Source organism: Cavia porcellus, unplaced genomic scaffold, assembly GCF_034190915.1.
Source record: "Cavia porcellus strain 051 isolate PalLab524CR breed Dunkin Hartley unplaced genomic scaffold, mCavPor4.1 scaffold_21, whole genome shotgun sequence".
Taxonomy (NCBI): domain Eukaryota; kingdom Metazoa; phylum Chordata; class Mammalia; order Rodentia; family Caviidae; genus Cavia; species Cavia porcellus.
This window is the reverse complement of record NW_026947504.1, coordinates 26,888,060-26,914,265: the sequence shown is the minus strand read 5'-3', so window position 1 is coordinate 26,914,265 and position 26,206 is coordinate 26,888,060. Positions and strand designations below refer to the sequence as shown.

The 26,206-nt window shown below is 39.5% G+C and overlaps 1 protein-coding gene across 2 annotated transcripts; it reads right to left on the bottom strand.

The window, feature by feature from the left end:
• Positions 1–227: 227 nt before the first annotated feature.
• On the bottom strand, positions 228–18,862 carry Lox (lysyl oxidase). Of its 2 annotated transcripts, XM_063232459.1 has the most exons (7): positions 18,000–18,860; positions 17,620–17,728; positions 16,106–16,243; positions 15,213–15,369; positions 7,986–8,081; positions 7,524–7,639; positions 228–3,696 (listed from the first exon to the last, which is right to left on the bottom strand). In XM_063232459.1, exons 1-7 carry the CDS (start codon positions 18,532–18,534, stop codon positions 3,690–3,692), a joined length of 1,158 nt encoding a protein of 385 aa, XP_063088529.1. In that variant the 5' UTR covers positions 18,535–18,860; the 3' UTR covers positions 228–3,689. The 2 variants fall into 2 exon arrangements, with proteins under 2 accessions (XP_063088529.1, XP_063088530.1); XM_063232460.1 differs by lacking the exon at positions 228–3,696 and having other exon boundaries at positions 7,520–7,639; positions 18,000–18,862.
• Between the last annotated feature and the right edge of the window lie 7,344 nt (positions 18,863–26,206).

The following is a 26,206-nucleotide window of genomic DNA, read 5'->3' as shown; positions in this document are numbered from 1 at the left end:
TGTAGTAAAAGTTACGATTCACTCATATGTAGTGGGATTCACGTATAATGGTATCTATTTTAAAGTATCAACTAGATTTATGTTCACCCTAGACAAGCTCCAAATCACATTCTTATACAGTTTATTAATGCAAGGGGCAATTAAGACCACCAACCATATATATAATGTTTTAACTGAAAATGAAATTTAGATCATTTATTTATATGTAAAAACAAATGACCACTACAGACACTTAAAAATCATTTATTCAAGGCATTTTAATATAATCTTGCAATTACAGTATAGTCATATAATAAAATATGAATAAAAGAAGAGGAAAATGCAGAGAAGAATAAAGCCAGTGTCTGGGCATTTAAAATAAAAGCTCTTCATAAAAGTTACATGTTTTACAAACAGGATTACAGAAAAATTTAGGAGAAACTAAAATTGCCTTAAAAATATTATGCTACCAAATGACAGTTGTATGTTAACTATATATATCCCATGAGCTAACGTTTAATGCATTTTACATTCAAGTTGAAATAAGTCAGCACCATTTTAGCTCAAAGGACGATGCAATGCTTTGAACATTCAGAAGTGGCCGAGAACTTTTGGTACCTGGGAATGAAAACTTAACTTGTAGATGAAATATATTGATTGTGAATATGAATCAAAAAATAAAAAATATAGAAAAAGGATACTTTTAATCCTGTAATATAGTTTCAAAGCAAATTTCTTAGAAACAAAATATCTCATGACCAGAATTTCAATCTAAAACTTCTCAGTATGAGGAAAACCTTACTAAACTGTTTCTTCTAAAATTTGAGTGTCTAGAATGTTTATAAATGTCTAACTATCATATGGGATTTCAAAGAGCAAAATGTTATTACAAATAATTCCTTGTGAATAATTAGATAGAAATTGTAAATAAAATTATATAAAAATATGAAGATTTCTGGAAATAGGCAAGTTGCATATTCATACATGTATGGTTCTTTTGGGAGACTGACTGAGTCTCAAAGGCCAAGAAGTCTTCAAGCCAGACTGTGGACTGAATAATCATGAAACCACTCATGGGGCAGGTAGTGAGCTTAAGCAATTCTTTTCTACTTGTTCCCAGTCACTATCATATAAAAGCTAGTCTGTCCTCAGTAGTCCAGGTTCTTCATACTGTTTCTACATCCTTAGTTTAGTAGGACTGAATTTTGTTCTTTGTTATTAATTGATAACCTTCACCAGCTAATCATTATCTGTGTTTTGATACTTATTCAAAGACCTTTTAAGGTTCAAAACTACCGAATATTAAATCATCAGTTATGAGTTAATTGTAAGTGTTTAAGAATGATGGGGAAGGGAAGGAACATGGACAAAAGAAATAAACAAGAATCTTTAGGTTCCTAATGAAAAAAATTTTTTGCAAAATAAACCAAATAATAAATGTTATATTTAATAAACAGACATTGCAGGGATTTGAAATACTTTAATTAGAAATACATATGTTCATGTAATTAACCTTTTTTATAAATTAAAAATGGTCATGAAAAATAATAGTGGTTACAATTGAAGTTGTATGGACATGTACTTTTAGTTATTAAAAAATAAGATGAACCTAATGGGTAATAATGACATCTTTCATACTTATTGAAGTTAATGTTTTGTATGTCGCAATGCCTAGCACATGAGTGCCTGGCTTATATTAGGTCTTCAAATGATGGTTGACAGATAAACACACACAAAAAAAGACCTTGTTGAGATTTCTATGTGTTTTCTCTTATATCTAAAGGTCTTATATTGGCTAGTTTTTGAAGCAGTCTTTTAGACAACAGATGTTAAATCTAGAGATGCCAGTCTGGCTCAGTATTAATACTGATAGTAGTTTTAGGTTTTTGTTTTGTTTTGCTTTGTTTTTTAAGCAAGTATATCAAAATACATTTATTAGAAAAGGTTACAATTTTAAAGAGTCATTCTACAATCTTAAACTACAAAGCACTTTAAGGCAAAGAAAGGGTCCCATAGCTCAGATGCTAGCTCAATGAAAAGTTCCAGCTGGATTTATTGGTAAGTGTGTGGGAGCAAATAAGGGCCACGGGTATCACCCCACCCACCCTGATAACTATCTCTTGACCATCTTTTATCCCTTTTTATCATGCTATGCACCCAGTAAGTGCAAAAGTATTAATAGTTGATGTTGGCTTTACAAATCTGTGACACAGAAGACAGGATGCCAACTCACATTTAAAATTTTACCTAGTATGTTCTGACACTGCAAATACTTTGCTTGAGATTTTAATACTTGTTAAATGTAGAAAAACTCCTGCCTAAGCGCCACTAAATTAAGAGTCTAATTCGATTTCTTTCTGTATCTTTGAATTCAAGAAAAAGATTTTCCAAATTCTGTTGTTGCACATAGTTTCACAGTTTAAAACAAAATCACAGCTGTCTCCATCTGAATTATAGTCCTTGATTTTACAGAAAGTACTTTCTTCTCGCTTACCAACCCAAAGATGCAATACTTACTAGCTGATAATTTGGACTATATGTCAGACATATATACACACACAAAAACATGCATGATCAATTCCTGAAGAGGCTAGGATGATATTCCTGTGTTCTACACATACTGTTGTCATCTATAATGAATAATTTAAAAATTTTAGCAGCCATTTAGCTAAACAGTTTTTAAAAATAAGAGAATTGAAGATCTTGACATGTGTTCTATTTTCTTTTAAGTATTTGAGAGACAATGTGGTTTTGGTGATTTTTTGGTATGATTTTTATGTCATCAAGGAGATTTTACTTTTGACTAACACTTCAAATATTCTTAAATGTGTATTATTTCTGAATGTATCACATCTGTCACAGAATGACTTTCCAGTTACCAAGGTGTCCCTATATATCTAGTTCCCAGAATGATAATTTTAAGAATGTCACTTGAAATGTCTCTGCGTATAGAAAAAAATAAGAGTAGAGGGGGCACATCACTAAGTATAAGACAGGAATTGGACAGCTCAATTACCTAATTCATTCCAAATAAAAGTTGACTCAAGTGAAAATGAAATTATGCACTTGACAGAAAGTTATCTACTGATTTAGAAAATGTAAACATAATTTTTATACAGGGATATAACTATCTGAATACATATATTGCTATTTCTTTGCTAAACAATATTTCTTGACACCAATATTTTTTGACACCAATATTTCTTGATATGGTTGTTCCTTCCACAGCACCAAATGTGTCCATATCTATTTAAACAGTAGGAGCATCATTTCTAAATTAATTTACACTAAAACACATATAAGCACATTATTATTACGTTGCACAGAAGTCTCGATACTTTAGAAAATAATCAGTTCAAAGTAATTTTGGCTCATTCATTAAAGTATTATTTTCTATTTTCTATTATAATTCCAAGGAAGCATATAAAGTTTGAATTTCTCTGAAAGAGCCAAGCATGTAACTACAGAATTAAAACACTGTGTTAATTCACAAAGTAATGTGAATAAATAGTAAAAACATCCCAAATAGTGCTGATTTAACCATTCAAAATCCAGTTATGTGCTTCATGATAAAATAGTCCAAACAAAAACTCCTTTCTTGTTTTCTGTGTTCTTTTTCAAAATATGTTAATCCTACTGAAGCTAATCTATTTTTTTTTTCACTTCAGAACACCAGGCACTGATTTATCCATTGAAGCTGGGCTTGTTTTCTAATACCTAGATTAAGAAAACAAAATATAACAAGTTATTAACCCAACAATATTATGAATGAGTACAGTAGATAAATTTTAAGTTAACCTTTAAAAAGTTTTTATGTAGCAATTTCTCTCCACTTGAAGAATAATCCCCTGGTGAAATTACCGTTAGTGAATGATTTGATGAAAGCAACTGTGTTAAAAGCAGAGACTATATGGCTAATGTCTTAATCTTGACACTTATAGTCCAAGGTACAACTTCTGAAATGATCAAAAGTGAAGCAGGACTGATGAAACCAGCACCGTGACCAAGTGAGTTCATTCAAAGTGTTATGGTTTGGTGTCTAGATGTCTCCCCTGCCAAAATCTAATGTAATCTTGGGGGTAAGCTTCTAGAGTTTGTGACTGATTCACGTTCCAATGCAGGATTAAGGGTGTGAGTTCTATACCTACTTTAGGGAAGGCACCCAGCATATAATGTAATGGACAGAAAGAGGTTTGCTCTCCCTCCTCTCTCAGTGTGCTTGGTATCATCCACAACCATGAACAGTCACCTCTTTGCAATGAGCCACCCAACACTGGAACTAGCTGAGTATGAGTTGAAACTTCCACAAACTGTGAGCTAAATAAACTTTTCCTCTTTAAACTTTCGATGTCAGGTATTCTGTCCCAGCAACAAGAAAAATAACTATACTACAGTACAAATGTGGCACATCCACTAAGAGGCAGAGGAGAGAAATGGCTTCTGTATCTTCTTGCATCAGCCTTCCTCCTGTATGATTTCAGATGGAGACTGGGCCAGGACAAACTATCAAATATTGTTGTATTTAAATTTTGATCACAGATCCCCTAAGAAGAAAAAAGAATGCACTGAAGTCCAAATCATAAACTATCAACTTCCAAAAGAGTTAGTTCTGTAAGAAGAGAACTTAGAGTATTTTAGAATTGAAAGAGGCTTTAATTCATCTTGTCCACACACTTTGTTTACAGTGAGGAAAATGAGGGAGACAGGATATATCAATGGCATATGCTGACTTTCTGGGTGGTTTTTGCCTATCAGGGTGAAATGCTCTCAAATATCTTGGCCTCAAAAAAACCAGGAAACTGACAGTGATGTGTCAATAGAGTGATGGGAGTACCATGTCATTTGAGTGGAATGAAAGAGTGAGAAAGACAGGGAGGGGAGCAGAAGAACAAAAGAATGGAAAAGCCATGACAAATAAAAGACAATAATGTTTGCTCAGAAATCTTCAAAGACTTCCCATAGCCTCCAGGATGAGAAACTTTTTATCAACTTGCAGTTGATAGTTTCTATCCTTTCTGCCTACCTATGAACTCCATGAAACATATGCTAAGCCAAACCAGATTCTGTCATTGCCCATGACATTGGTTCTTAGTAATATGCCCTTCCTTACCAGTCCAGAGTACAGTCCTCAGCCTTCATGGCCCAATCCAAATGCTATACTAACGTCACCCATAAATCTCAACCCAAAGAAACTGCTCCCTCCTCTGACCTCTAGCAAGGGAGACCTGAGATGAAAATCAAACTATCATTTTCTTGAATAAGAGTTTTTGTTTTATTTTGCTTTGCTTTGTTTTTTACTTTTTCTCAGGTCAAAGGCTTTGCATTTTTCTCATTATTTCCTACTCACAGGATACAAATGATCTTATACGTGACAATCATTAACTACATTTTCTCTTCATATTTTTATATGCTCCATACTACTTATTAAAATTTCACCTTGACCAGTCTTGCAGTTTAGTTGCAGTCAGTGACAGCTGGTAAATTAATCAATTCTACATAAGTGGCCACAGCCAGAATCCCTCTTGTACAGTCGCAATCTTGTTGGATTAATATAGCAGTATTTTTATTCTAAATATTTGGAAATATCTAGTTTATTAGGTTCTACTCAAAGTTAAGACACATTCCATGTAAGAAGACTCATCTCTCAAGACCTGTTGCTAGTACAATGTCAGTAGTCATATTTCAGAGTCACTAAAGTTACAGCAGAAATCCTTCTAACCTCACTGGATTTTGATTTACCCTCATGGAAGTTTTCTTAATGCATCTCTTACATTGGGGGGTGTGTGTGTGTGTGTGTATCTGTGTGTGTGTGTGTTTGTATTGCTCCCTCTATTCTAGCCTAAATTCCTTAAGGGACAGAATATGCTACCTATGAAGTAACTGGTGCACAGTAAGCAGCAAGGTGGCAGGCCTGTACCCGGCAATGGGTATGCAGTGTTAGAGCAGAAGTTACCTCCCAGGCACTGTGGAGTGCAGCAGGAGACAGTGTTTAGCAAAGAGATTCATCAGCAATCAACTGGAATTACCGTCGAAAGACTACAAAGAAGCGGTGTAGGGGGTTAGGATTTACATATATTTGAATTCCTCTCTAGGACCTTAAGAAACAGCAAAAGTTAGAGCAAGTGAATAAATAAATGAGTAAATAAACTATGGAATTATGCAATGAAGAGAAATTAGTGAAGATGTAAATTGTTTTAGATTATGTTACACTGACCTTCTGAGGGCTTTGGCTAGACTCTGACCCACTCTACACTCTAGCCATAGAACTGGCCAGGTTTCCCATGTGTCTGCGTCCAGAAAACTGTATCTGATTATATTTTTCAGTGTCATCTCTTTGCTGGCATGGGCTTCATCTGTCTCAAATGATGTGGTGATAGTTATAAAGTACAGCTCTGCTCTTTATGTGAGGAGGAAAAAGGGGCCCTCTAGGAGGTGAGTGCAGCCTTAGCCACGGTCGCAGCCCCAGCCCTGGCCCTGGCCTCAGCGCATGGTTGTGTGGATGCAGCTCACTGTTGCTGGGCTCCACTTTCCCCACGGCCAGGAGCCCAGGGGTGCAGCAGAGCCTGGTGAGCCAGATTTAGGTGGACCTGGCAAACTGGAAACTGCAGATGCAGGCATGTAAAATGCCTACCCCAGTTTTTGTGTTTCCATTGACTGACTTTCTTTGGTAGCTGTGTTATACTGTTTGTATAACCCAGAAGCATTAGTGTCTCTCCATCAAAGCAAAGCTGATCTGCACCCAGTAACACTCTAATGGTCTTCTCATTTTCATGCAGGTGTCATTCAGGAGGAATATAGAGCAAGGATCTGTTCTGTAACAGCAACAAAGCAGGCAGTGTTTATGGGGTGACCCAAGACAGTTGGGCATGCAGCAAACCTGCCTAACTTCCATTAATTGTTTTTATCAAAGTACCTTCTGATTAATATTTATGGAATTTCTTCTAAGATTTCGTTCAAAAAAATTTCAGGATCAAGGAAATTATAAAGGAATTTCTACATATCCTTTCCTTTTTTGTATGTTTCCTTAGTAGCTGTGGTTCTAGAAGTCAAATACGTGAAATCTGCATTTCTACACAACAGGAGATCTCCCTTCAGTTACATACTTTATAGAGTGATTTTCAAAATGTGCTTTAAAGAACTCTAAGAATTTCTTCAGTGCTCCTTTCTGGGCGGGTAGGGAAGAGGTCGCCAGAAAGCCAATTTCTGGATTCCCACAAGCTAACTCGTGCTGCATGTTGGGCAATCTGACATGCTGGCGTCCACACAAGTTTTTCTGATAAACACTGCATTCTGTGTATATGCCTTATCTTGAAAACTAAGCTTTAGGATTATTAAACCCTTGGTATATCTCTTTGCTCTAGCATTATTTAAAAAGCAAAAAAGACCAGCTTTTTGATAGTGTAGACTCTATGTAGCACTTTTTACCTCTGGCTTAGTTACATGGAAGCTATAGTAGTAGAAACAGACTAGTATCATGTAAAATGCCTGTCTAGGAATGAGAATTCTTTATAAAGAAAATTGCTTATCTAGGCAAATAAACTTACGGTGAAATTGTGCAGCCTGAGGCATATGCATGATGTCCTGTGTACCGAATATCACAACGCACAACGTTGTTGTTGTAGTCTGATTCAGGCACCAAGTAGCTGGGGTTGACACTGACCTGAGTGGGATAAACAGCTTCTGTGTTAAAGCTTTCACCATATGGTGCACTGGCTATTTTCCATTTCCAAAGGGCTATCACAAGGGAATTATTAACAAGAGATTTAGCCAAATCAGGCAGGGAAGGGACAGTAAGTTAAGCAAGTGGTTAAACTCTGTCTAGAAACATTATAGAAACTGTAATTTTCCCTGAATTTACTTAAGACACAAGTATGTTTATATAGTTGGAAAGATCATTGTGAAGGATATACAGTTACTCCCAGAACATGATTATTGAACCTTTGAATCCAGAGAAGAGGCCTTATAGATTTGCAATGAAATAATTACACATTTTTAAAGATCTCTACCTTGAGAATGTAGTTTCCAGGTTGTACATCTGTAATGTCAATCCACTGGCAATCTATGTCTGCTGCATAAGTATCATAGCAGCCAGGACTCAACCCCTAAAACAAATAAACAAAATGTTTAAAACTTTTATACATGGTCAGACTATGCTAAAGAACATGCTATTATTTGCAAATTAAAAGTTAATACCTAAAAGAGTTTGACATAAAACTATACTTACATTTCATCTCCCTTGGAAAGTATAAATTACTCAGTTTTAAGCACCTCTAGCTTAAAAAGATACAGGACTAAAACCAGCATTAGCATACCTTGCTTCTCAAAAGTGTTAAAAGATCACTAATGATAAACCTAATGTTAACAGACAAAAGAGGCTTCCCCCAAAAGTCTAGAATGTTATTGGTTCAGGAATAGAGTCATTTAATAATTAGCTCAAATGCCTTACTTTCACCAATTTTCCCCTTTTAAAAATTAAGTTCTTGTACTATGAATGCTATGATTATTTTTACACTAGATTTATAGATTTATACTACTTACTCATTTCTACTCTACATTCCAACTACATTACTGTTGTGGTTGATACATTGTATCAATTTGAGTTTAGAAGTTTAAATGAGAGACTCAGCAGGTAGCCACTGTCCTCACTTTGTAAATATCTTCATCTTGTACAAGAGGATGGCACAGAAATTTGAGTGCTACATGCTCTCACATTTCGAGGGTTGGCCTGTGTACAATCTAAGGGAGGAAAAGAGGCTTGCTCTTCCCCTCTTTTGCTCTGGCTGCTTTTTCTAGGTGCTGCCTTGAAGTGCTGTGCCTTTGCCATGCCACCCTGCCTTGGAGCTGGCTGGTTATGGACTGAAAACTCCACAAACAATGAGCTAAATAAACCTTCCCTTCCTTCATTTTGGGTAACAAATGTTTTGTCCCAGCAATGAGAGAAAAGTAGCCAAGACAACTATATACTTATATCCAGTTGCAAATTAAAAGTTCCTAAAGGTAGAGTCTTGTGTTGCCTCTTTGAAAAGCTAACACTTATTAATACTACAATTAGCCAGAAACTATTTCAAACACTACATATATACACTCAATTCTCACAAGTACATGAGGCAGGTGTCATTTATTATCTCTATTTTACAGATGAGGAAACTAAGGCACACTACGTCAAATAACTTACTCGAGAATATACAGCTGGTGAGTGACTGAGCTGGTTTAAGGGTCCAGAGCCCCTGTTTTTAACTACTATACTGCACATTTTCTCACATAATGCCAGGAATACTGTTGTTGAACTCAAGGGGTGAAAATACACCTAAATTGATGAATGCAACATCACGCATTCTCTATTTCCATCACCAAGTAAATGAGTGTCTTGTATAGGCAGGAGGAGAAAAACATTATTAAAATATAGTCCTTGCGTTCAACAAAGTTAGGAGTTCTCCCCATTGGCTGTCAGTAGGTATATTTTATTTCTGTTAGTTCTTCATGACAAATTTTAACTATTATTCATATTTAATGCAATCATTAAATTTTAGCACCCAATACTATTTTGTTGTTTAAGATCACCTTGGATCACCAAAGACAGCAAATCACCTTATCATGCTTTGCTTATTCTGTTTTGGCTGCAGCCATATTTGAGGAAAATGTGGGGAGAACTGTTCTGTGTTAGAAAATGACAGCACCGTGTTAGAAAATGACTAAATACCCTGTAATTCGTCCGTCCTCTTGAATGGTGTCACACTGTCTTGACTTGTTTGATGCTATACTATACGAAGCTATACTCAAATATTTCAAGGACACACTATGGTAACTACTGTTAAGTCGGGTTATCTTGTGGTGAAACACTATGTTGCTTAAATTGTTCTGTACTAACCTGTGTTGTTATGTCCCCTTTTATCTCAATGTCCCCCCTTTTTAAAAAATTTATTTTTTTATTATTTTTTTAATTAAGGGAAAAATAAATTTAAAAATTAGCAGGATATATTATAGTAACTTTTTTGGTTTCCTATTAACTCAGTTTGAAGCCTGTATTGCTTTCACCATCTTGTTTTGACTGATTTTACTCTATTCTGTTCTGTTTGATAGTAGCAAGTTTGAGGGTATAGGCTACTTTAAAGGCAGTAAGATTCACTATAACGCCCATTCTGGTTTGACTGTTATCTTCTTTTGAAGTCCTGCAATGTCTCCAATTTTTATTGGTTTTGTTCTGTACTGTTTTGTTCAATTTTATTATACCTGATGATATAGGCAATTCTTTTTAAGGTAGCAAGAGGCATTATGGTAACCACTGTTGATTATTTTGTATTCTGTTTTTACATCATGTACTATGTCCATCCTTTGTTTTGACTGACTGCTTTGTTTGTCACATTTGGTTTTATTCTCTTCCAAAAAAAAGTAGTAAGAACTGTGGGAGTAATAAAACCCAAAATGTGTAATTATTATTGTAAAAAAGAGAGGGAAAGAAAGTGCTGTAAAGGACACAACTGTAAGTGTGTTTAGGTGTGTAAGATAGATGACTATATTACTAAGTTTTTGTTGGATTATTGAACTTCTTAGAACTGCTTACAGTCTCACTGTTTGAATGTCCACTTTGTATGCTTTAATTTTGTAACTTGAACAACTATTTCTAAGATAACAATATGTAATCTATTAACTAGTGATTTCTTACTGTTTATTTTTTTGAAATTCTGTATTACTTGTACCCTTTTACTGTTTTATTCTCCTTAAATAAAATTTAAAAAAAGAAAGAAAATGACAGCACCAATAGGCCAAAACTGAAAAGCATCTGTACCGAAACAGTGAGAACTATACTGCATTGCTATTGTCTAGACTCTTCCCTCAGTCTATATATCATTAAATACATAAATGTTACATAGTAGTAAATATTAATAAAGAAGTTTTAATTCCAGCAAATAAATCTGGTACATCAGACATACTCAGACTCAGCTACTACTACATTCCCAATACTGTAAAAGATTAGTTGAATTAGATACTGTTGGCAGTATCTAATACTACTTTCAAGTAAACAAAGTACTTTTAGAAATACTGAAATAATAAATAATACTGATAATAAATAATGCTACTTTCAAGTAAACAAAGTACTTTTAGAAATATTGAAATAATTAATAGGTGGTGGTACATGCCCACAATCTCAGCTACTCTGGAGGCCAAAATGGAAGGATCACTTTAGCCAGAAATTCAGGACCACCTTGGTCCCACAGCAAGACCCCATCTCCAAAAATAATAAATATAAAAATGTTTAAATTGTCAATATAGAATTACTCAGCTGGTAGAATTTAGTTTTGGTTATTTAAACTGACACTTAAACTGTAATTATCAAGACCACTAAGCAAATAGGCATTTCATGTATTCAAATCCAAAATATTTCAATAGATTAAATATAGAACACTATCCTAGGCTATCTAAATTAGCTATTTGGTTTTAGCAAAAAACAACTGTTTGCAATTTAAGATTGATGATAATATAACTAAGTACTATTTTCACTTTTCATATATATTCAATATGTATATTTGTAGCCTGAAAACATAGGAGTCATAGAGTATAAAGAAGCTATTTATACCCAGTTTTATGCTCACATACATTCTGCTATAGCTTGCCTAAAAGTCCCCACAAAGCCTGATGCGGTTATGTAGGCAAGTGAGGCTAGCACCTGTGATTGGTTTGCTGTCTAGGGCTGGGATTGGCCATGTGAGTGCTGTACCTGTCCAGGGGCAGGGAGCCAGCATACAATATAAGAGAGGGAAGGAGGTGTGCCTTTCCCCCTTTTGCCTTTTCGCTCTTGTTGCCTGCAGCTGCCGTGAACAGCTGTCCCTCAGCCATGCCATCCCACCTTGAAGCCAGCTGAGTATGGACTGAAACCTCCAAAAACTGTAAGAAAATAAACCTTTCCTTCCTTCATTTTGAGCATCAGGTATTTTATCTCAACAATGAGAAAAAAATAGCAAAGACAGAATTTGGTACCAGGCCTGGAGTTGTTGCTGTGACTGTACCCGGCCATGTGGTTCAAAAGCCTTTGGGAATGGCTTGTGGAAAGAGTTTGGAAAGGTTCAGAGATGTCACCTGAATGTATAGGCTGAAATGCCTTAGGCTGTTCTGCATGGGAGATTCTGGTCAGAGCTCAGGAGACCAGAAGGCTGATAGAAAGCCTGTTGGTAAAGCCAGGCTCAAGAGTTTCTGCTGGAAAGGACTGCATTGGTTGTTGGACTCCAGCTGATGTGTGTTATGGCTTGGCAGATAGTTTATCTGCATTTTGCTTATAGCCAGAGACTTTGCCTGAGACTAAGATTAAGGATGATGGACTAATTAATCTGGCAGAAGAAATTTTCAAGGCAGCTGAATGTTGAGGCAGTGACATGGCTATTGTTGGGGGCTTTTAGCAAAATTTATGTTGTAAATCAAGAGCATGATGGTGGTGATGATTTAAAATGTTATGAGTTTATCCAGGAAAGAAGCTCCAGTAAAGCTGTGGACTGCAAAGATAGAGCTGAGACCTCAACTGCTGAAAAGGAACAGGAAAATAAAAAAGATGGCCTGGGGGATCACAGGAAGAAGCAGCAGGTCTCCAACCTTTGCAGTGTCAAACCTGAAAAAGTGAAAGATTCTGCTTGGAGGGAAAAGCCTCAGAGCACCATGCTCCAGAATGGTTGCTAAGGCCACGTGAGGTTCCAAAATGGCAGTGGCCACACCAGGTTCCAGGATGGTGGTGACATAGAAAGTCTGTTCCTCACAATATGGTTGAGAGTGCTCAGTGATCCAAGCACTTGACTCCTGTAGCCAAGACAGAAGAAAGCCTCACTACTACTCCAGCTGGCAGCAGACCTTGGCAGCATCCATGTGGTGCTGGTTTTATATGCATGGAAAATGCATAAAATCTGAGGTTAAGACAGCTTCTATCCCAGTTTCAGAGAACCCGGGAGGCCAAGCAGTGTGCCCCAGAGAGGGCAGGGTTTGAAGCTGTGAGTGTGAAGCCAAAGGTACAATGGAGAACCCAGAATTTTAAAAAAGTTGGGAGTATGGATTGTCTAAGGAAACACGCAAGGAGGGAGCAGACTGGGCCTAAGAGAGAAGCTAAGAGAGCTTAAACCCATGAAAGTGAAATGGAGGGAGTCACTCGAGCCTGCCGGAGCTCACAACCAGATTACTTCAAATACTGAGCACAGAACTCCAGGACTTACTGTTTGCCCTGCTGTATTTGGGACTTCCTTTGGTCCCATTCTTTTGCATTCCCTTGTTTATATCCTTTCGAATGGTAATGATTATCTTGTGTGATTAAATGTTAGAAATGTTTAACTTTGTTTTTCATTTGTACAGGGGGTTATAGCTAAGAGTTTGCCTTAGATCTTGGAGGTGACTTGGAACCTGGACTTGTCAGCAATGCTGAAGCTGTTGGGACTTTGGCAACTTTGGGAGATGGACTAAAAGTCTTTTGCATAAATGAGATACGTGAGTCTTTGGGCAGCAAGGGGTGGAATATTATGGCTTAAGTGTCCCCTCAAAGCCTCACACAGTCATGGAGATGAATGAGTCTAGCATTTTTGATTGGTTTGTTGTCTAGCACTAGGATTGGCCATGTGAGTGTTGCACCCACCCAGGGCATGGGGAGCCAGCATACAATAGAAGAGAGAGAAGGAGGCATGCTTTCCCTTCCTTTTTCCCTTTTTCTCTTGTTGCTTGTGGCAGCCATGAACAGCCTTGCCACAGCCTTGCCACCCCAACTTGGATCCAGTTGAGTATAGACTGAAACTTCCAAAAACTGTAAGATAAATAAACCTTTCCTTCCTTCATTTTGGGCATCAGGTATTTTGTCTCAAAAACAAGGAAAAAGTAACCAAGATACATTCAAAAAGGATTATAATAAAAGTAATCCAACTCAATATTATGGATTTGTAAAAAAATTATTTTCTTTAAGTGAAGTCCATGTTCAATGGTCTAATGAAAAAAAAAGCACTACAATATAAAATGGGGCAGGGTCACCCCTAGGGATAGAGGAACCACAAGTGCTACCAGGGCCTATTCAATTGAGATTCAATCCTTCCAGTGTAGAGCGAGCTCTCTAGAGTGCATCTCTTCCTGAGTAGGAGAACAGACTCCTGGTGGCTTGTGCACACAGAACCATGGGACTTGGAGATCCGACATGAGAAGTAAATCTCTCTGTGGACACATGGGCAGTGGGGAGAGAGGCTGCATTTCCGTTTGCTTAAGTAATAGGCACGGGCCCACCACACATCAAATTTAACCTTTTCCCTATCCAATTGCTATTGTGGTCTACACTAAGAGAAAGAAAGGACAGCAATATTTAGGTTACCAAAAAGCTTCCTGCCACAACCCTAGAATTTGCTTCCCAAGATGCCTGCTGCTGATGCCTTGTGCCCTTGGTTCTGCACATTCACCACTTCTGGCCAAGCTTTGGGCTGGAGTAAAATTATTATGTCCTTTTACAAATTAGAGTTTCATATGGAAATACTGACATGGTTTTTAACAGAAACGTACTTTCCAGCCATAAGACACACAAACTGCTTAGCTCAGTGTTATTTTAAAAAATTTGTCCAAAGATATCTGCCATCACTCACACTGGAGGTTTAAATATATATGTGTGGAGAAAGAAATGTGTCCTTCTGCCCTGGTTTGCAATATTAAAAAGAGACAATATTTAAAAAGCCAAAAGCAATTTCTTTCCTTTTGCTAACATCAACTATGATTCTTTTTAAGCATAATGTGTAAAAAGAATGCCTTGCAGGTGAGGAAAGTACATTTTCTACAGCTATTCACACCCAATAAAAAATATAAAGTGCATATATTGTAAGACATTCATAGTTTTTTTTTTTTTTTTTTTTTTTTTTTTTGGTTTGGTACTTTGGTAGGATTGAACTCACCACCTCACACTTGCCACACAGGCACTTATGCCACTGAACTAAATTCCCCAGCCCCTAACCATTCATAAATTTTCAGACATCAAATTTCTGCTTTTCATTATGGAAAATAATGAAAACACACATCGTCTTTCTGTGGTTGTGAGTTGGGGGTCACAGGCGCAGCTGGGAGTACTTTTAAAAGTAATCTGGATCATCAAGTCATCACGTGCCTTTTCCCAATTATTTTTTGCCTAGCCAAAATAAGCCCAAAAATTAGACAATTAAAAAAGAGGTGAGAAGAAAAGAAATAGTGTGCTACTTTATCTCTAAAACCCATAGGTCCTTGATTTGGGGGCGTCATCTTACCTGTGTGTGTGCAGTACAAGCAAATCGTCTATAATAGCCATAGTCACAAGATGTGTCCTCGAGACAGAAGCTTGCTTTGTGACCTTCAGCCACTCTGCTCTGTGTGTTGGCATCCAGCAGGTCATAGTGACTGAACTCATCCATGCTGTGGTAATGCCTGACATCCCCGACAACAAAGAGATGATCAGCGGTCAATTAAAAACACAGAAAGCAATCAAGAGAGGGAGTGGTTTCTATGTTGTCTCACAAAATTTTGTTCACACTAAAACTGAGATCAAAGCTGGGCGTGGTGGCACACACTTGTAATCCCAGCACTCAAGAGGCTGAGACAGGAGGATTGCTGCAAGTTCAAGACCAGCATGGGCTACAAAGTGAGCTCAAAACTAGCCTGAACTGCACAGCGAGACCTTGTCTCAAAAAAGACATAAATAAATAAAATAAATAAAAATGAGGTCAAGTTTATCTTCTTAAAGAGATTCATGCTAGGCTAGGCCTTTTTTTTTCTCCTAGAGCCAGAAATCTATCAAAACTGTAAAGCTTCTGATTCTGCTTCTAGGAAAAAGACTTATATGTGGTGTTCATTAAGTGTTATTTTATGCTAATTAACCGTAGATTAGTTTTGACTGTAATAGATATTTCTAGAAATTCTACCAAATTTTATTGAAATTCACTGTCTCTGCTTAACAGTTTTAATAGGTCAGACTTAGAATTTTTAGTTCAAAAAGAAGGAATTTAGTAACTGATGGATTAAAAATGATTCCTTTGATTATGTCCAATAACACAGAAAAATTCTAAGTGCAAAGAATGGCTAATATCTCCCTGACATTTATTATATCGATGATTACCTGAAAAGTGAAAGAAATGAAGAAATACTGAGAAAGTCATGCACTCACTGGTGACAACTGTGCCATTCCCAGGAATAGCGTGGGCGACTCGGTAAGAAGTCCGACGTTCCCTGGTTCTTCACTCGCTGGGGAAATCTTAAGAGTACCCTGTAATCATAGTCTCTCACATCTCCCCTGTATGCTGAACTGTGATTTTGAAAGAGAGAAATGTTATTATATTCATGAAATATTAACTAAAAACAAATCTACAAACAAACATCCCCATTATGTAGTAGTGACATCCCCTTCCCAACTAGATGACTGGTTTCCCAGGCTAGGGGGTTTAGTTTGCTTATGGCTGAGTTCCAAGCTCCTGAATTCCAAGTTCTAGCCCTGAAGTAGCCAGAACATTTGGTAAATGAGTGAATTAATGACAGCAAAGAAAATTCACACAATTTTAAAATAAAAACAATAAAAATCACATTAAAAATATATGGGAGAAACAAACTTTGTATCTAAAAAACCAATTCAAGACTAGCCATGTAAATGAGCAAAACCAAGGTAAAAATTGTCCCAAAGAAAAAATAACCCATAGATACTAAGAACTTTGAGTTTAATAAAATATTTCTTCTTAAACAGATCATTATGGTGTAAAAATTGAGAAACTGATTCTAAAAGAACATGCTCAGACATACATAAATGATTCTGTAACTTTGATATCTTCAAAACAAAGTCATTAATGATACTACAGGGAGTTCATGGTGTGAGTGAAGCAGGACATAAGCATGAAAATGAGCTTGAATTTTTTTCTCTTCCCTCAGCCTGATCATCTCAAAGGGCAACGTGGAAGAAACATAAAATAAGCACTGTGTTCCTACTGCTACGCTTCCTGAGTGTGGAGTATTATAGGCGATCTTACTGTATAGTTAGTGTATTTATAGCAATGATGAAACCATCTTTTGCTCCCTCTGCTGGTTTCCCGCAGCAAACTCAGGGAACCCCGATTCCAGAATAGCTATTTTGTTTAAGGACTGATAGGAAAACAAAGTGGTTTTTCTGATCTTAGTCCGGCTGAAGTAATACCAAAATATCCCAGTCAAGCCCGGCAACGGTCTAAAACAAAGAGGTCTGCAGTCTGTACCAGAAAGATGTGCCACAGTGGCAGTGTGCCCCGACCCGTGGAAGCGTATTCACAGGCTCTTCCATTACATTTTTTCTACATTCCTGGGCAGTCGTTTTATAGAAAGTTGGCCCTAAAGTTTAAGAATTTTGGAAAAAGCACCAGCGACTCCTAGTCTCCAGGACAAGGATTTGCTCCACTTCCCACTCTTGGGCCTGGATTTGAAGACATCCCCTCTCCAACTAGATGCCTGGTGTCACAGGCTGGGGGGTTTAGTTTGTTTATGGCTGAATTCCAACCTCCTAGAATGGCCCTGCAGTAGCCAGAACATTTGGTGAATGAGTGAATTCACCAAATACACAGCAGCACGCCCCAGCGGTCCCGTCCGCTCCCCGCCACAGCGGCCAGCACCGCGCGGGGACCCAGACCCGAGCGAGGGAGGGGCCGCGGGACCCCGGCCCACCTGGCCAGGCAGTTTTCCTCCGCAGCACATCGCAGGTTGTACATGGCCATCTTCTGCACGTAGGTGGACGCCTGGATGTAGTAAGGGTCGGGCACCAGGTCCGGGAGACCTAGGTGACATCGGGCGGCAAGGGCAGCGGTCAGCGCACGCGGTGGCGCCTGCGCCCGCTCCGGGCTCCCCCAGATGTCCTGCGTGACCCCTTCTTCCACTGGGGCGTGCGGGTGGTGAGGGCACCCCAGCTGCAGGGCAACGCGGACAGGCAGCGCCGGCGAGGCGCGCGGTCCGCGCTGGGTCCGGATCGGTACCGGGCGGGAGGGTCGGGCCGCCGCGTCTCCCGGAGCCCTGTCCACCCGCGGGCAGCGCCCACCCCACCCGCTTACCGTACTGGAAGTAGCCGGTGCCGTAGCCGGGGCGCTGCCTGCCCGCGGGCCGGGGCCGCTCGTAGGTGTCGTAGTAATTGTAGTACGGGTTGTCGTCGGGGTACTTGTAGGGGTTGTACGGGTCGTCGCCCACCATGCGGTCCACGTGGCGCGGCGTTGGCGGCGGCGGCGGCGGCGGGGTGCGGGGCTCGGAGGTCCCGGCCGGGCCGGGCCCGGTGCGGTTCCCCGCGTGCAAGGCGCCGGCATCGCGGGCCGCCGCGGACCCAGCTCGGAACCGGTTGCGGTCGCGCACAACCAGAACTGGCAGGCGCGGGTGCCGGGCGGCGGCGCTGGGGTCGCCGGGGTCGCGGCGCCGCTGCGGCTGGTAGCGCTCGCCCAGGCTCAGCAGGCTGAACACCTGCCCGTTGTTCTCCCACCTCAGGCGCTGGCGCCAGGAGCCGGGGCCCGCGGGCCCGCGCGGGGGCTGCGGGGCGCCACGCAGGAGGGAGCAGAGCTGCAGCTGCCCCAGCAGGAGCGCGGCCCAGGCGGCGCGCATCGCTCCGGCCGGGTGCCCGGGGCAGGGGCGGCCGCGGGGGGCGGTGGCGCCTCGGGGGGCCTGAAGGCGGGAGAGGGTCCGGGAGCTGGGGGCGCGGGGTCCCCGGCCCCGGGCTCGCGTGGGTGCCGAGCCTGCTGGCGAGGCGCCCTCGGACGTGGCACCGGCTCCCCGGGTCCGGATCCCGAAAGGCGCTGGACGGCGCGGCCGGCGGGCGGGCAGCGTCTGGGGTGCGGGAAGGAGGGACTTTAAACGCGCTGGCGCGTTTGTAAAGTTACACAAGCCCTCTGGCCCGGCCGCCCCTCCGCTATTTGTTCGCGTAATGCGATTGGAAACGTGCGCGCGAGAGCCTGGCCTGGCCCCGCCCTGGGCGCCCTCCCCGCCCGGCCGGCCGGCCCCCCGCTTTCCCCCCTTTCTCTCCCTGCCTCCCCCTCCCGCCCGGGTTCCCACCCCCCCCCCTCCGCCCGCCTCTTCCCGCAGACACGTTGCACGGGGCGCTTTAAGGGGAAAGAACGAAGGGAACACGCACCCAGAGACGCGCTCGGCTTAATCTGGGGCGAACATGCAGGAATTTCGAAAGGCGCAGACAGCCAAGGCAGCCAGGCCCGTGGGCCGACGCCAAAATATGCATGAAGAAAAATGCTATTAGGTCACCAGCCCTAGCAAGGCCGGCAGGAGGAACGCGGGAGGCAGGGGTTTCTGGGGCGAGCATGTGTGCTGGGGAGGGGTGGTGACTAAGTTTACCCCTAAAGGAGTGAATCCCCCAGATTTCCCCAGGGCTCACTCGTGCACTTCCATGGGCAGTGCCCTCAGCAAATAAACTCCAGGATATCAAATTTTGTTTTTCTGACTATAGGTAATATAAGAAACGGGTTACAAATCTGTCTCCTACAGTGAATATTTTAATAACCAAAAGTGAAATTTTACAGGAACAAAGCTTGCTAACCCTGAAGCAATGAACAAACCTGTCTCTTTCAAAAGGCTGTGGCCTATTTGTGCTCTGAGAGAAAAGGAGCCATCTCCACCATGTACCAGCGAACTGAACTTTGGTCTGCCTAAAAGAACTCAGAAGGAGTCCTTAGAAGTTTTATCTGACTTTTTTCCCTTTTGCTCTACGCCTAAAGACGAGGTTTGGGTTTGAGTTTTACAAATTTAAATCACCATTGTCAAATATTAAAAATAAAGGCTCCCATGGTGTTTCATTCATCTTTTCATCTAAAGAAATGGGTTTTTAAAGAAACAGACTTGGAGTCCGAATATGGCAAAAAGAAAAAAAAAAAGTAGTAGTGGTCAGAAGGAATGTGGTAGGTGGGTAAATTATGGTGCTTTGAAAGAGATGTTTAACGGACCATTTACTTACACCTGATGTAGAATTGGGCAGTGTGGGAAGCCGTCCAAAGAAAGACGGCTCCTAAATGCCTCATTTGAGACCGTTATACAGAACTAGATCTAGATCACTTTTTATTGTAGATCACTTTTTATTGGTCCCATCATTGAGCTGTCTTGCTGTTTGTCAATATTCATTTATCTCCATTTGTCTCTCTTTCCACGGTTAATCACCACTCTTCAGTGTTGCAGTGGAAATCAACTGCTTTCACTTCAGATCCATTTCCCTTTTCTTTCTGTGAGGCACAACAGTTGATTCTTTGGAAAACACCTCCCCAGAGGCATTCTGGAACTGACTGAGCATTTGTGAGTCTTCCTTTCTGCAGGCAGTTATCATGAGATCCTGATTTGGCTAATCAAATTGACTTCCTAGACTTTGAATCTCAAATAGAAAAACACATGGTCAAAAATAGTGCTTCTCCCACTACTAAAAAAAAAGGGCCCTTAGGTTCTGGTACTGTGAGATCCCTTGAGCTGTCTTAGTTTACTACATTCCAAGACCTGGTACTTCAGTTTTCCCTTCAATTTTTCCAATGCATTTTTTGAGGCTTTACATAGATTCCTTTTCTGGTTTCGGCCACCTAAGAACACTGACACAGTAAGGAGGTAGTGGCTGTTTTTCTCAGCTAATGAAGTCACAGAGTTCTGAGTCAGGGTGATGGTTTGGTCTCCTTTGAGTCATATTAGATTTGCTCTGCCTGTGACCACCCAGCATGCGTGGTCACAAAGGGAAATTAGAGAGAACCTTGCCAATAGCAAATCTATTGCTTGCTGAGGAAATAAAACTTCAAATGCAAATTCACTAATGGCACGTCAACAATGAATTTCTTCTGAGTAAAAGCCAGTAATATCGCTGTCGTTTTACACTTTCTGCAGTTATTAACTCAGTTTTTCAAAATTCACTAAAGGTGAAATAAGAATTTGCTGTATGTCATTTTGATAGACATGAAATTACAAAATAAGCAGGAAGAGATAGAGTGTAATTGTCTCTTAGCTGAGGAAGGCTCTGCAGTATGTCAAGGAACAGCTTATTCTTCCAAAGAGAAAAGCCTGCACCTGCTGTTTTTTTTTTTAATTTTATTTAAGGAGAAAAGAAAAAAAAAGCAGGGAAAGGGTACAAGTTATACAGATTTACAGAAAAAAAATGAACAGTAGGAAATAACTAGTTAATGGATTACATATTGTCATCTTAGAAATAATTGTTCAAGTCACAAAATTAAAGCTTGTAAAGTGGACATTCCATCAATGATACTGCAAACAGTTCTGTTCATTGATCCAATAAAACTCTGTGATATCATTTTCTATCTTATACATTTAAATATACATGCAGTTATATAGTTTGGAGCACTTTCTTTTCCTCTCTTTTGTACCATGACTATTACACATTTTGGGTTTCATTGCTCCCACGGTTCTTATTACTTTTTTGGAAGAGAGTAAAACCAAATGTGACATAACAGAACAGAATCGGTCAAGTCAAAAAGGTGGACATAATAGATAATGTAAAAACATAATACAAGGTGATCAACAATGGTTACCATAATGCCTCCCGCTATCTCTAATAGAATTGCCTATATCATTAGTTATAATACAATTGAACAAAACAGTAAAGAATAAAACCGACAAAACCAAAACATTGGAGACATTGTAGGTCTTCAAAAGTAGATAAAAGTCAACAAGAATGGGCGTCATAATGAATCTCATTATCTTCACAGCTGATGCCTAAACTTTTGAACCTGATACTATCCAGCAAAACAGAATAGGGGAACATCAGTCAAAAACCAGATGGTGAGAGTAATACAGGGCTTTAAATCAAGGTAATGAAAAGTCAAAGTGGGTTACTATAATATATCCTGCTATTTTTTTCCTTTAATTAAAAGGATAAAGATAAAAAAGTAAATAATGGAGTGGAGATTGAGATAAAAGAGGGCATAACAACGAAACAGCGCAGATCAAAACATAACCATTTAAGCAGAGTAGTGTTTCACCACCAGATAATCCTAACCTAAAAGTAGTTACCATATTGTCTCTTTCTTTGAAATCCTTGAGTACAACTTCATATACTGTAGCATTAAGTATATCAAAACAATGTAAAACCATTCAAGAGAATGACAGCATTACAGAGTATTTAGAATCGACTAACAGAAAATGAACAATGGTTTCTGTATAATCTCCTTGTCTTTAAAAGGTTTTTGCTTATACTATCGTACATAATAAAATCCAATAAGATACAGCCTATTTAGACCATTGGAGACAGAAGGACCAAAGCTAGATGAGACTTCAAACCAAGATGATACTAAATCAGTATTACCTATTAAGATGTCATTTTCTCCAAAATAGCTGTTCCTATCATCCAATCTTCTCTGCCTCATTTCTGTTGAGCTCTTTTTCTGTCAGTAGCTGCTGTTAATTGGCCATAGGTTGCTGAGGGAAGGCCTCTGCCCTGACGGTGCAGACCGAAGCAGCCTAGAGATGGAACATAGAAAGCTTATGCTGGACTGCGGATAAAACAACCCTGTTCCCTATCTGATGTGCTCATTTTCAAAAGGTACATGTACAGCCGATGTACTACCTCTGAGTCTTAGTTATTCAACCCAAATAATTTCTATAGTATTTTCCTGGTTTAAAATATCTGCTTTTTATATCTATTCAGAGTATTCCCACTACTGTCAAGTCATTTACCATAATGTATCAGTATGATTATTAGGACTGCTAATACTTAATCAAATAATTCCTTTGTTGCACTTTAAAATGTTGGATACATTTTCTGCGTGTAAGTTGGAGCCTGCAGATTACAATTTTCTTTTTCTACAGATTTCCCATTGGTGAAATCATATATTCACTTGTGTTATGAACATTTTTTGATCACATTCACAAAAAAAGCACTAAAATTTTACAGCTGAATGAGATTGATCTTTTTTCATATTTGCTTCAATAGTCAATGTTTTTTAAAATATAAATTGGCTAGAACAGTAATGTTATATACTATTTATTTTCTTTTACACACACACACACACACACACACACACACACATACACACACACACACACACACACACACACACACCCTACAATCCCTAGGAGGAAAAACACATAACCTATTGTCACATAGCAATGAAAAGCTTAGATGATTTTTCTCTCATTTCCTCTAAATTATCTCTAGCTTACAACTCAGTCAGCTGAAAAGAAACATATGTCCACCACACTGGGAACAATAGACAGTGTTCACAAGCCCTGTGGGAGACAATCTAGCCACATGTGGTGTTTTCTCTTTAATGACAAACTATTAGTTACAAGACTGTACAAACTATACTTCCTTCTGAAATTAATAATGAATTCATCATGGTAGTGATGATGATAGCTATAAACATATAACAGATTCCTCTAGCTTTTTGATGTTGATAAGATGCATGGTTGACTCATTTTGGATCACGAAACCTCCTTTTTATGAACATTTCTGCAGTGTATCCTATAAAAAAGAGATGATTCCAAATTTTTTTTTAAGTTCTAGCTTATCAGTATCGGAGCTTTAAACTGCACTGTCTGGCCCACTGATCAGAAAGTAAAAATTGTCTTAAGACTGTATTCCTAGAATTTCTTAAATGAACTTCTGTGATTAATTCACGTAAGTAGAAAATAGAGCTACGCAGAAAGCCTAAACTCTAAAGCAGGGACTCTGAGTTATCAAAGCCAGAACAATAGTGCTGTAGTCAAAGGCTTAGGTTTGAGGTGTAGAGAGCACATATAAATTTTGTTCTTTGAGAAAGACTAATTCTTGTACATGCTTTTATGCCATCGTGTAATTCTAACACATCACCACGAATAAAATAAAGTGGAACGTTGCAGATGTTCAAGGGACCTTAGAAAAAAGTCAAGTGTGACATCTAACACAAAGAGGGATGAGCTGGGAGCTGAGCAAGAACATGGAGCACAGTCTTGAAAGTAACTGAGAAGAGCAGCAGAGTGAAACAAAGAACCAGGAGTCCTTTACCTTGGAACAGAATGGAGGCGGTGAGTCAGTGTCACAGTTAGCAGCATGTTTGTGTTCACTCTTGCCTTCTGCCACATACCACTTCCAGGTGTCCACCCAAATATAAAAGTAGACAGCTGGTACACATTTGTGCTTGGGTCAAGACTGAACTAAAAAAGAAAATTTGTAAATAAACTGGGTAAAACATTTCCAGAAATAATGAACTATAAATATATTCTTTGGTTATCCCTGCCCAGTGGCTACCTGGAGAATGGAAAAGTGAAATTTAACAACAGAGAATGGATATTTCACTCTGGTGTCTTTAGTGCATATTCATTTGTAATTAAGTAATGAATATCAGTTACCATAATGAAATGCAAAATTGATGAGATGAACTTATGATAGGATAATAGACCTTTGAAATATAGTAAATCAGTCAAAGTAATTTGGTTATGTTCACTACAAAAATAAAAAGCCGATTGGTTGGCAAAATTGCATAAAAGAAAAGCCCAGATAGTCTAATTGCACCTGACAGACAGCCCAGTGACAAAACGTTCTTCATGCTGGGGAGCATTCCAGGACCATTTCTCCTGTTGACAAGAAAAGGTAAACCTCCAAGGCTACGTCCTGTCTTATTTGCTGTCCCTACTTCTTCCTGCATTCAGCTTCACTGTCCCAGTTCTAGAAAAGTTACTTAATTTGACATAAGGTAGGCACGATCCTCTAAAATGGTGGGAGGTGTTAGATTTCTTTTCAATGCAGTTGAGAATGAAAGAGAGAGAAAGAGATAAAAAGGCCCTTATTGCGGGAGAAATGGTGAAGGCCTACCTGCCCAAAGAGTGCAAGATCTCTCTGGTGAGAACCAAGAAGTGGAAAAGCTTTTGTCAGGTCTGTCTAGGGGAGGAGTTTGGGAGATGGGCAAAGTGACATAGTCACAGCTGATTTGAAAGAGCATCTGTGTGTGCAAAACAGGAAACAGAAAGATTTATTGGGCGCTGGGAGAAGAAGAAAAAGAAGAAGAAGAAGAAAAAGAATGAGGAGGAAGAGGAAGAGGTGGTAAGATGTTTTGGCTCCTCTGCTGTGCTGAAACATCGCCATAATGATTCGGCGAATTGTATGTGGGCTGGCAGAAACCCTTTATTAATTAATAGGAGTTACTTTTAGTGAAATAAATTACTTCTTGGGCCAGTGCCAAATTGAGGGGATGTCATGTTAGAGAAAGCTAAGCCCCAGGATGGCACGATCAAGCAGGAGGCATATCAGGAGGTTTAGACTTAAGTCCAGCATCTCCATAATCAACCTGTTGCACAGAGATCACAGTCTCATCACTAGGCTTAATCTAAGGTACACTGCCTTCCCTTGAGGCCCAGGAAAAAAAATACAGCCGATGACTACCACTCTAATGGGAGTCATACAGAGTTTGATATTGTTTCCGCCTCTCTCCTAAAAAATGATAGATCTCAGAATACTTGAAAGTACTTGTGTTTGGGGTGGAGACAGACTCGAAGAAAGAAAGGGGCTATGGGAGTAAAAACCTGCTTCCTAATTGTGCTTAAAGTCAACTTTTAGAATTACAGTTCTGTCTCTTTCTGTTATAACTGCAATGCTGCCTATTTCACCTTCTTACTTCCCTTTGACTGCGCAGCACCTCATGCAAGAGGTGGAACATTTTTATATAACAGATTTTTAAAGTTACGACCCCTGTTCTTCTCTCCTTCCTTCCCCTCCTTCATTCCTCCTTTCACACCCTCTCCTCTCCCCGCTGGTCTCTTTGCCATTCTGTTTTCTTTTTATATTAGTGCTAGAGATTGAACTCAGGGCCTCAGTGCTGAGCATGTGCTATATCACTGAGCTACACACCCAACCCTGTCAGTTCTGTAAAAGATAGCTCAGTGATTACAGTTGGTACTAGGATATAATGTTATGAGCATGTGTCTCTCACCTTGTACCCATTTTCTTCACTTACACTTCAGTTATTCGATGGTATAGAGTAATCTCTTCCAGAAGATGCAAAGGAAGAGTGAAGCCTTACATCATAAAAGCTGTGGGAACTCTGCTGTAAATCACACACTAGTAGTGGGCAGTCTGAGTGCTCTTCTAGGCTGCTCATGTGAATAAGCCAAGTTTCTCTTATAACATGTCTTTTACACTTTATTCTCAGTGGTCTCTATAAAGTTTGCAAGTAGTTAACATAAGGGACCGAAACACAATGGAATGCTGAAATTGTCAAATACATTGGTTAAATGATATATTAAAAGAACACTAAGTAAAACCTTAATCTATACAGCCTCAAAATGATCTGTTGTTAAAAACCTTCAATAC